This window comes from Papilio polytes, unplaced genomic scaffold (assembly GCF_000836215.1).
Source record: "Papilio polytes unplaced genomic scaffold, Ppol_1.0 DF820844.1, whole genome shotgun sequence".
Classification (NCBI taxonomy): Eukaryota; Metazoa; Arthropoda; class Insecta; order Lepidoptera; family Papilionidae; genus Papilio; species Papilio polytes.
Window position 1 is genome coordinate 557,932 of NW_013528360.1, and position 12,460 is coordinate 570,391.

Consider the following 12,460-nt stretch of genomic DNA (forward strand, 5'->3'; position numbering starts at 1 on the left):
CGTTCCGCGCCGTCTTCTCCCACTTGTGACAATATCGCCCCGAGGCCGGTGGGAGACGCGTCGACCGTTAGGATAAGTTTGGCCCTTTGATCGAAATGGGCCAAAACTGAATCCGACGCTAGACACTTCTTTATCGATACGAAAGCGTCGGAGTGAATTTTTGTCCACTTCCATTTACTATTCTTTTTCAGTAGCTCGTACAATGGACTTAACATCATGGATGCACCGGGTACAAAATTCCTATAATAATTTGCTAGCCCCAAAAATGATTGTAACTGACTAACATTAGTCGGCCTGGGTGCATCTACTATGGCTTTAATTTTTTCAGGCGATTTTTTTAGACCATTTTTGTTAATCACGTAACCTAAATAATTTATTTCGTCTTTAAAAAATTCGCACTTTTCTTTTTGAAGTGTTAGCCCCGCTTCCTCTAGCCTTTGCAAAACGGTACTAAGACGCGTCAAGTGCTCCTCCCTATTGCGACCTGTAATTAATATGTCGTCGAGGAGACACAAAACCCCGTCTAAACCTGACAATACGGTCTCCATGGCGCGCTGGAATATCGCCGGTGCCGAGGCCAACCCAAATACGAGCCGCGTATACTGATATAGGCCCCGGTGCGTGTTGATGCACGTCAGCCTCTGTGACTCCTCGTCGAGACACAGCTGATTGTACGCGCTCGATAAGTCCAATTTCGTAAACTGTTCGCCGCCGTGCAGCTTTGAAAACAACTCATGTACAGTCGGTAGAGGAAATTGTTCCACGACTAGCTGCTTGTTGATACTAACCGAGTAGTCGGCGCATATTCTCACGGAGCCGTTTCTTTTTAGTACTGGAACGATGGGCGAAGCATACTCCGAATGGTCCACCGGTTTTAGGACACCTAATTCTACTAATCTATTTAACTCGTCAGTAACTTTTTCTCTGAGGGCGAATGCAATAGGACGCGCTTTAAAGAAAATAGGCTTTGAATTTTCTTTTAAAAATAACTTTATCGTATATTTTTTGAAAGAACCTAACGTATCCGCGAACGTTTTGGAAAAACGAGCCTGAAGCTGTTCGATTGAAAGCGATGACGACGATCCACAATATTTCACCGGCGCTAGTTCTAAATTAAACTTTGAGATAAAATCCCTGCCGAGAAGTGACGGGCCCCCGCCACGTACCACGTATACGTCTATAGCGCGGGTGACGCCGCCAAACGTCATTTGTGACTCATACATAACCCCTAAACAGTGTATTCGTTCGCCCGTGTATCCCATTAATCGTTTCTTTGACAAAGATAAAGACACCTTATGAAAATACCGCCTAAAAGCAACTTCGGAAATGACCGTTACAGCGGACCCGCTGTCAATTTCGAATTTTAAAAGAACACCATTTATCATTACACACTCCACCATAGGTTCCCCACTAAAAGAACGGATATGATACAACTCACCGTCGTCGTCGTTCTCACCCGTCCTGCTCGCAACAACTGACGTCACCAGGTTCACCTTCTTGCACATACGCCGGAGGTGACCCGATTGTTTACATTTTTTGCATGTATGATTAAAGAACCGACACTCTGACGTCCTGTGATTGAAATACCCGCACACGGAACACTGCACCTTAACCGGCCTACTCTCACTCACACTTTGTTCACTTTTGTTCGACTGTCCGAATTTACACAGCACATCTGTAGGCGCGGCGATGTCACTGGTCGCGGTTGCTGCACAGGCGGCTAACGCCCGCGCACAACGAATGTCCTCGGCTTGTTCCACAGCCCTTACCAGGGTTAGGCCACTAAGGTCATTGCCGAAGATCTCTTCTCTCTCGAAGCCCGGCAGCATTCCCATGATGAACCGGTCTCGAAGAACTTCTTCTAAGCTGTTGAAGCCGCAATTAGCCGAGAGCCCCCGCAGTCGAGCCGCCCATTGCGTAAACGATTCCGCGGGATGCTGGACTGCCGCGTAGAAATTATACCGTTCGCCGAATCCAGCACGTTTCGGAGTGAAGTGAGCATCTAGAAGACCCAAAATATCTTCATATGGCACCTCTTGGAGCTCCTTGGGCAGCGCTAAGTCAGCTGTTAACTTGTATGTACCCTCTGTGAGCGCGCTAAGCAATATAGCCCGTCGTTTAACTCCCGTCGCATCGGTTATATGATTCACGTCGTTCGCGATGAACCACTGCGTTATACGACCCTTATACGTTTTCCACGTTTGTTCACTATGATCAAAGCACGATAAAACACCAAAATGTGTTACTGACATTTTGGGTTTTTTTTTTTTTCAAAAAGTGGGTATTTCGCGCACTCGTCGCCACTGTTACGTATTGGGAGTAGTAAAACGATAGCTTGCTTAGCACAGACTGTTTATTCAACCAGCTGTCATATTGACGGCGGGCGCAGCCGCCAGTTCGGAAACAATACACAACATTACATACGAAGCCATTTAAATTTTATTGTGAACGAGCTGTCGCTTGCAAACTTCGTTAGGTTACCACGCGTTACGCCATTTTGACAGCGTGGAATTAAAAAAACAAGTAGCCTATCTACTAAGCCTATATGCTTATCCATGTCAGCTACCCCCCAGTGGAAGTCCAGTCGAAATCGGCCCAGCCGTTTTGGAGGTTACCCAGAACATGCGGCTTGCGAACAGACAGACAAAAAAAATATTTAAAAGCGATTTTCGTTATCAACAACGCAAATGCATCATCTTCCCGTAATCTGGAATTTTTCTTTTGATATTACAAACTGACACTCCAATTTTATTATATGTATAGATTAGTTCTTTTGTAGATGCCTAAATTAAACGTTTAGACAAGTCTAAATTCTAATTTCTAGACACACTTTGATTTTTATATTCGCAACACATAAAATAACAAATTTAAGGAGATATTTTCGATTTTTTTCAACATTACAATATCTTTTATGTCCTTTCGATTAACCACTTTAACATAATCCTAATTTGAAAGGTTGAAAAACATTGTTTGATGGCCTTAAAAATTAGCAACTATATTCCATATGTCAATTCTAGTAAAAAAATATTTTTAACTCTGTGTCAATAGAATTCTACCCGCAGTTTTGTTTGTTTGTCAGTTTCATCTGTGTTTTTATATGATTTAGATGTGTGTAAATTATTATTCAGTTTCTTAATTTGATTGTTCGTGATTTATTATTTTTTTAATTTTATTATGACGAATATGCATGTTTTACAAGTAAGTGTACTTACGTTTTGCGTATTTTATGTGATTAAAAAGTTATTTTGCATAATTTAAACAATTCTGCCACCAAAGGTTAAACACTTTTATATAACTTTTTATTAATACAGTTCATATTGTTTAAAAAATCATTATTATCATCAAGTTAAAGTTTTAATGACTTGAATAACGAAAAATTTTAACAGTCATTGAATTCCATTTGCGTCTTTATATGAACATTTTGTAATATATTAAACAAATATTTTAAAAGTGCGTTTGTACACACGATTCGACCTCTAACAATTCACAGAGTAGTTGCAATCATAACATTGTGGAGACGATGTCCAGTAGAACATTTACTCATTGTGTCTATTGACGTACCGGCCAAGGACTACCAGTTAAAAATCATCATTACGATTCGAATAATCTTTTTTTATACGTTTGTATACGTTTTTTACTATAAGAATTAAGTTTTTATATAAATATTTGAATATTTTAGACGTAATAAGTCTCATGAGGTGCTATTTTTTATGTAAAAACAAATGTCAAAGTTCTTTAGTGTAAATTAAGTATTAATAATCTACACTAAAGGAAGAATTAAGTAACCATTAAATACGTCAGATTATACGTAACATATTTTGATAAAACTCTTTTGTATCTACAAGGTTTGTCCCTTTGACCTTCAGATTAGGAGTCACCAGCGTACTCCGTCAGGGTCGAGAGACTTCAAGGAGGCGACAAAACGTGATGCCCTCGCCAGGGTTGAAGTGGAGTTGGAGCGGCTGGTGGCCACCGTGCCGGAGACCAGACGCCCACAGATGCTCAAAGAGTTCCAAGGCTTCAAGAACTTATTTAGCAGATTTCTGGCTGAACGTAAGGATTTCCTTTGCCTATATAAGTCAAAAAAGTTACGTACGTCTGCAATATTTAACTTTTTTAATATCTGGCAGAACGTAAGAGTGTCCTTTGTCACTTTGCCTATTATAAAAAAAAGTTTTGTACGTCTGCACTTGTGTTTTTGCTTGATTTCATTTGTTTTTGGCAGAATGTAAGAATTTCCTTTGCCTATGCAAGTTGCAAAAAAAGTTACGTGCGTCTGTACTTTTTATTTTTTAAATAACTGGCTGAACGTAAGAATTTCCTTTGCCTGAAAAAAAAAGTACGTTTGCCTCTTACTATGCAAGTATGTTATAGAAATGTGTATACCAATAGAGTGCAATTTCAATTCATAAAACCAATACGAGTCACTTAAAAGCTATTGACTTGCTGTTCGTTCCAATTTGCAGCAAGTGGCTTGATGCTTCACCGCTTGTATTGCTGTCAATTTGTATGTATTAATACTTAAGTATCATTAAAAAATATATTTTCAAATTTAAATTCAGACATTATACATTCAGACAGACATATTTGGTAATTTAAAATGTTCTTATCTAGAGGGACCTTCTGTAACATGGGAGAAGATCGAGAAGCTTCCAGAAGGTGCTGTGATTGATTACGCGAGCCTGGAGACGCCCACCACGGACAATGTGCACCACATGCTGGACAAGTTGGTCGTGGTGAAACTGAACGGAGGTCTCGGCACCTCTATGGGTTGTAAGGGTCCCAAGTCCGTCATACAAGTGAGGAACGAGCTGACCTTCTTGGATCTCACTGTGCAGCAAATTGAGGTACCCATATTATTTAATATTCTATTTCCTTATTTTATTTATTTTAATATGTGATGGTATAATTTATAATTAAAAACGGACTAGTTTTCGATTTCTTCATTGTGACAGTTAATTTTCAATTCTGACAGCTGTCAATGTCACGTAATTAGTGATGTGAATCGATGTAACCGAAACGATATTTATTATTTACCGATAGTTATGATAAATTTAAAAAAAATGTAAACTTTAATACTCTATTAGAGCGTGAGCACACCTTTGACTGAACTATCGCACGACTGTTTAATCTCGCTTTGATGATGAGCTTATATGGAGGTGCGCGCACTACTCGGTTTTTAGTCGTGCAACTAAACAGTTGAATCGAACAATCACATAACAGTTGTGCGATAGTTTAGTCAATGCTGTGTTCTCTAAATTTGTTAAAATGCTGTTCTATTTCTGTTTCGTGTAGCATCTAAACAAAACATACAAATGCAACGTGCCCCTCGTGTTGATGAACTCCTTCAACACGGACGAGGACACGCAGAAGGTGATCAGGAAGTACAAGGGGCTGAAGCTGGACATCCACACCTTCAACCAGTCCTGCCACCCCCGGATCAACAGAGAGTCGCTGTTGCCCGTCGCTAAGGAGGGCAATGTTCACTCAGATATTGAAGCGTAAGTACGAATTCAAAGTGTAGATTTTGTTTTCTTTATTTGTTATCTGTTGATCGCGACTTTGTCCGAAATTTAAAACATAATAAATATAGCCTAACTCAGTGATAACGTAGCTTTTTAATGGCGAAAGAATTTTTGAAATCGGCCCAGTAGTTTTTGAGTTATTTCAATATATACAAAAATACAAATGTTTCCCTTTTATAACATTAGTATGATTATTTCTATTTTTTTTTCTATTTGTTTTTTTCTTGATTATACATGTAAATATCGTATCTGTCAAAATTCGATCTTGCTTGTTGATACCTAATAATCAAAGGTTCTTTTGTTCTTATTTTTGTGACGTTTATAGTACTAATTATTAACGTAGGCTTTCACTGTCTAAACACTTATATTTGCCGTCAATATGTAGTTATACCATAACCAATTACTTATAGAATCGAAGGTTGTATTGTTTATGAATAATTACCGATTTAATCAATTTGCTAAGGTGCGTGAATTTCGAATAATCTTGGTCAATTTTAATTACATCTGACTTATCGACGCTTTAACTGTCCCGTCACTGGCTGATAGAGGGTCAGATAGTTAAAAAATGATGTTACTGTCAGATAGAGTAACAAAATACGATATTTCCATCACATAGTAGTGGTAGTGCCCGCTTAAACATATTAGCGCTGCAGGGCACGCCCCAGCAATACCACGACCACAAAGAAGACAGGCGTGAAATGGAAGCAATTCCGTGTTGCGTCTGATGAGTGTGGTGCCGGAGGCCTAATTTAAGTCCCTTTCTCTTTACCACCCTTTTCTTATAAGGAAAGGATGGCAATTGAAGTGGATTTGGCGGTGGAGGAGATGCATAGGAAGGGCAAATATCCTCTTTATGTGCGTCTCCTCCTCCGTCGTATAAGGGTAGGCAACGCATCTGCAATTGCGGATGTCTATGGGCAGCGGTCGCTTCGCCATTTTAGCGGCTTCAGGTGGCCGCTTGCTCGTTTGCCACCTTGTTATAAAAAAAAACATATATCACACTTTCGATTGTTATCAGACAATATACAATTTAGTGAGACAGGCCCAGTAATTAAACTTAGAGTCTCATTTTATTGCTGAAAATATGAAAAAACTAGCTTTCGCCCGAGACTCCGTCCGCGTGGTATTAAAAAAACCAAAACCCAGTAGCCTATATGTTCTTCCAGACTATTATCTACATTTGTGCCAAATTTCATTGAGATACGTTTAGCAGTTTAGGCTACAAACTCTAACAAACATAAACTTTCGCATTTATAATATTAGTATAATGACCAGCTGACGAATTATCGATTTTTTATTATTTAGATAACCTCAATCTAACAGACATAGGCGTTGTGATGTCATCATTCTTTTTAGATAAGATTGTAGGAATACATGTTTAAATAAGTTAATAATTTCGTCAGATTGCAAAAGGCACGCCTACCTGTATGTGCATAATTTGAATTGTCATGATATAGATAAATCGGTTCAAAGCCGCTTTAAAATATCTTTATGATAAGAAAACTATACTGATATACTGCTTAAACTCTTTATTATTTTTATTTTGATGACTAAAATACTCCATAGTTCATTAACATCTATGAAAATCAAGACATTGAATCGGGGTCTTTTAAAGTAAATACATTTCTTTAAGCTAGCATTTTTAGTTTACGAGATTGGTTTTGTTGTGACCCGGATTTGATGCTCTTGAGTGTACTAATTGATAGAAATGACTAATCGATTTCATAAATCAGGAATCGATTAGTCCCAACAACTTAGATTCTAAGGGCCTGTCCCACCACTGGCTGATAATGGCTCAGATAGCTTAAAAATGACGTCACTGATAAGGTAACAAAATCCGATATTTCCATCACATATTTTACACGTTGGATTTTTATCAGACAATTTACGATTTGGTGGGACAGGCCCTCAATCAATTATCAAATTACTTTCACCATAGGTGGTATCCCCCTGGTCACGGAGACTTTTACGAGTCATTCCACAACTCCGGTCTTCTCCAGAAGTTCATCAAAGAAGGCAGGACTTACTGCTTCATCAGCAACATTGATAATTTAGGCGCTACCGTCGACCTGAACATCCTCAGCCTCCTCCTCCACCCTGACCCTCAGAAACCGATACCAGAATTCGTCATGGAAGTCACCGATAAGACCAGAGCTGACGTTAAAGGTGGAACTCTCATCCAATACGAAGACAAACTTAGACTTCTGGAAATCGCACAAGTTCCGAAAGAACATGTGGATGATTTCAAATCAGTCAGTCAGTTCAAATTCTTCAACACCAATAATTTGTGGGCAAAGTTGGACGCTATCCAAAGGGTAGTAGACCAAGGGTCTTTGAATATGGAGATTATAGTCAATAATAAGCATTTGGGTGATGGATTAAACGTAATACAACTGGAGACCGCAGTTGGTGCTGCGATGAAATGCTTCGAAGGAGGTATCGGTGTAAATGTGCCTAGAAGCCGTTTCCTTCCAGTCAAAAAGACCTCGGATCTTCTTCTCGTGATGTCCAACTTGTACAGTCTTTCGCACGGGTCTCTGGTGATGTCCCCACAGAGGATGTTCCCGTCTACTCCGCTGGTGAAGTTGGGTGACAATCATTTCGCGAAAGTGAAGGAGTTCCTGAACAGATTCGCTACGATCCCGGACCTGATAGAATTAGACCATTTGACGGTATCCGGTGATGTTACCTTTGGAAGAGGAGTCTCGCTTAAGGTGAGTTTGTGTTCTTTTAAATTGTCAATTCTTTGGAATAAACTTAATTACCTTATTGATTGTTTTTAAATTTGTAATAGAACCATTTTAGTGTTCTAAAGGCGTTCACTAAATGCCTTATTTACATTATTTAATTGGTCACTAAAGGTTACCCTTAGTACATTTTAAATTGCACATCTTCACTAAAAGGCTGTTCGATTAGATGTTAAGTAACTTATGGCAGTTATGCTTAAATTATACTATTTCTTTACAGTCAACCGATTTTGGTCCTTCGAGGCAGGTTTTTTTTTAATTTTGCTTTTTTTTTCAGGGTACAGTAATAATAATAGCGAACCACGGAGACAGGATAGATATCCCATCGGGCGCGTTGTTAGAGAACAAAATAGTATCAGGAAATCTACGTATCCTAGACCATTAGCGTAGTCTAGACACAGTTAAGGAATTTTTCCTATTCATTTCAGTGTAATGCAAAAAAAATGAACATAATTGCTAGTGGGAAGCAAATTTAATTCCTTCACTGTACAACTTAGTACAATATAGTGTACATTTCAAAATATACGTTGTTGTGATCGTCTTAATGCGTATATTTGCATGGCATAGGGATTCCTTAGTTTTAGTGTAGTTTGGTCTTTATATTTTTTTATAGATTTTTTTTTTAAATTGAGTTCCAGAAGCTGGATGTCATTTAGAAATATATCTCTTTTTGTTGTTTATTATTTTTATTCATATTAAATGGTTAAGAAAAAATGTATATTGTTAAATGTTTTGTTATGATTATGAAAGTACGAATATTCTAAAAGATTTTTTATAATAATAATACGTTGAAATACATTTTTCCTTGTACGCTATAAGTTTTTTCACACGTATAAATAACGAAAATTTTTGTATTTCTAAATATCAAATATTCATCACAATTTAAAATATAATACATAATAAGTAAAAGAGAATGCACAAAATTATTTATTTTTTGTATAAGTTAATACATTTTATTGTGATAATTGTTTTAAAAATAACTACAGATCATAACAATAACGAATAACGAAAAAAAAGTCGTGAAAAAAAAAATACCAAAAATTTTTTTTATTTCAATTATGTTTTTATTTAATTAATTAGGATAAATATATTGTCATTTAGTACAACTGTAACAACTGTAGTACACATCTTTGACAAAACCATCGCACAACTGTTTTGTCGCGTTTTGATTCCTATGATCATACGGACATGGTCACACTACTCGATTTTTAGTCGTGCTAAACAGTTGAATTGACTGCAAATCGACAATCGCACAACTGTTGTGCGATAGTTTAGTCAAACATGTGCGTCCGCTCTTAATATTTTTATTATCTAAAATCTGATTTGTACAAAAAAAGATCATACTTCAAACAATAAAACTTTTATAATGTCAACTAAAATCGTCTATTTCTTTTTTGTTAAAATAAATGTTGTTATCAAATTGTATTCGTTTTATTTTACCTTATATTAGTGTCTTATGACTAGCTATCCTCCGCGACTCCGTACACACAATATAAAAAATTTTTGCATCCTATGTTTTCCAGACTATTTTACATTTATGACAAATTTCATTAATATCTTTTAAGCCGATTACACGTAACATACATTCAATGTTTCTCATTTATAAGATTTGGTCCAAAATTCACAAAAGTAGTTTTTTTTTTTTTTAATTAAATAAAATAGTTTCAAAAGTAATCCAATTTGCAAATCAAAACGATATATTATTTAATTCGTGACCCAATTCGAGGATATTAGTACCTACATTATTTGGTACTAACTGTTCGCGTGCGGCTTCATCCGCATGAAATTATAAATTTGTTTGCATTTGTCAAATTCTCAATTCCAAATGTCAAAATACCAATTACCTTACTATGGCAATAGGGTTTTTTTATCGTAAATATTTACCCCCTAAGTTTAATGGCGTGAAAATATATTGCCTAAAGCGTGACGTCATTGTAGGGCTTTTTATTAAAAAAAGAATTATTCAAAAATATGCTGTAATTGCTGACATCTTAGGCAACAAAGAAGTGTGCGTTAAAGTGTGTGTTTTTATTATAATAGTATAGATTAAAAATAGAGAGAAAAAATACGAATATAGAAAATAAAACTGCATCAATTATTTAAAAAGCTTTATTTATAATAAACAGTATATATTTATATTAGTGCAAACGTGTATGAATAAGTTACATGATATGGCCGATGTCTGGATATGAAGGTAGTTTAGCTGCGCTTCACGGCTTCTGGCAGAGAAGGAGTCTTTCGGCCTCGGCCTGAAAAAAAAACAAAGAAAATACGCTTACAGAGTAAAAATATTAGATATTGCGTGATACGGAATACGCACTTTTAAGAAAAAATGACGTCATAGTTCAATCAAACCTTTTTACAGTCGTTATTAATTGAAATTTTTATGATTCAATTTACTTTTAAACAGATCTTAAATAGCTAAATAATAAATTAGCTTTACATACTATGATTATTGCGAAAAAGTAACAAAAAACTTGTCAGGATTTAATGACATTCCTTCAAAAAGCGCTAGATAGCGTTTCACCAAGATCCTACCTAATAAGTGGTAGTGTTCAAACATAAATACCTATTCAATCAACATCTGAAAGCCCTCGCGTTATTTGCAAAAAACAGAGAGCATAATTTCCAAACTAAAATCCTATCCAATCCGTCATCCATCTAAGGTTACAGTTTTCGTTCGCTTGTACGCTAAACGAAGACTGAAATTGGTACAAAAGACAAATTGTGGACATACCTGAATCATTTTGTAAATATTGGAGATAGCCTCGTCATTGCGACAGGGCATTGTGGCCATCATTGTGCCCATTGAGCGCTTGCCGCCCCAGCTCGACGTGAATGTCAGCTGAGCCTCAGCCAGCAAACAGATGCACGCAGCCAAGAAGAAGATGACGAGGAACTTGTACATTTTGATGGTTCAAACTTGTGAAACTAAACTGAAGGAATGTTGTTAGCTGTGAAGCTGGGAGACGTCTGATGCTTTGAGATAAAAGCTTCCAGTATTTATACGTGTTAGACAAATGAAGGAAGCCTTATTTTAATTTGTCTTCTCGACCAATTATACCGTTTGTTCTGTGTTATCTTTATTTCTAAGTAAGTTGGCAAAAGCAATTTGAGTAGGCTGTAATGGAAAGTTTTCAGTGGACTTTGATTAAATTCGTTGATGGTCAATGTCGTGTACAAATTAATTTTTGATATTTTTGGGAGGACTTTTGTTATTTAAACATGATTTTAACTTAGAAGTACATATATTAATGTTTAAACTCTAACTTTTTATTAGTTTCCTGTTTATACTGTCGATTTAACGTAGGTTTCTACTACCGTAACACTATTATATGTATGAACTTTATGTCTTATCAAGACAATTTTATGTTGGAAACAGGAATATAGTCCCAATATAACTAGTTTGTACCGCTGCCGATTTTCAACTTATCGATATCGTCAAAAGAAATAACTTCAGATTCTTACAACATGGTATTTCGTCTATATTTACGACGAGCTGTTGCCCGCGACTTCGCCTGCGTGGTAGTAGAAAACATACGAACTACATAAATAACAAAAAGCTACGTATCCCTCGGGAACCGGACATTTCTCGGGGATGAAGCTTATCCCATGTGTACTCCAGACTTTGTTTTATATCTGTGCCAAATTTCAATATGATATGTTAAACCGTTGCAGAATGATCGAGTAAACATTAAAAAACGAAATTAATAAATCCCATGGGAACCGTAACTATTCCCGGGATTAAAAGTAGCCTATGTGTTCTTCCAGACTATGCCCTAAACCTGTGCCAAATTTCATGGAGATCCGTTCAGCCGTTTAGGCTACAAACGCTAACAAACATCCATCCATCTAAACTTTCGCATTTATAATATTAGTAAGATAATAACAGAAGTTTTCCATGTCAAAACAAATTTTAATCACATCTCACAATTAATTTGTCTTCAGAAACCTTACAAGTGTCTTGCTCGCGATATAAAAAGGGACAGCCCAGCAAAATAGAATCATTCGAAACCCAACATGGAGGAACTCATTGGTTTCAAAACCTACAAACGTATTATGATTTGCATTTTATTTGGTTTAAATATATTAACTACGACAAATGGTCAGCTAATCTTCTCTTCATTCTGGGAGCCAAAATCTGGAGATCAAGAAATGACAACGCCGAACGAGTAATAATGCTTGAAG

General features: G+C 36.7%; 1 protein-coding gene across 4 annotated transcripts in view; it reads left to right on the forward strand.

Moving 5' to 3' along the window:
- LOC106110167 (UTP--glucose-1-phosphate uridylyltransferase) overlaps positions 1 to 9,484 on the forward strand; it is a 20,079-nt gene extending 10,595 nt beyond the window's left edge. For all 4 annotated transcript variants that reach the window (XM_013291891.1, XM_013291892.1, XM_013291894.1 and 1 more), the window contains 5 exons: positions 3,867 to 4,053; positions 4,615 to 4,847; positions 5,296 to 5,501; positions 7,465 to 8,239; positions 8,550 to 9,484. In XM_013291891.1, the coding sequence (XP_013147345.1) occupies positions 3,867 to 4,053; positions 4,615 to 4,847; positions 5,296 to 5,501; positions 7,465 to 8,239; positions 8,550 to 8,657 (1,509 nt within the window). In that variant the 3' untranslated portion in view covers positions 8,658 to 9,484. The remainder of the gene's footprint in view (positions 1 to 3,866; positions 4,054 to 4,614; positions 4,848 to 5,295; positions 5,502 to 7,464; positions 8,240 to 8,549) is intronic.
- Positions 9,485 to 12,460: the final 2,976 nt, after the last annotated feature.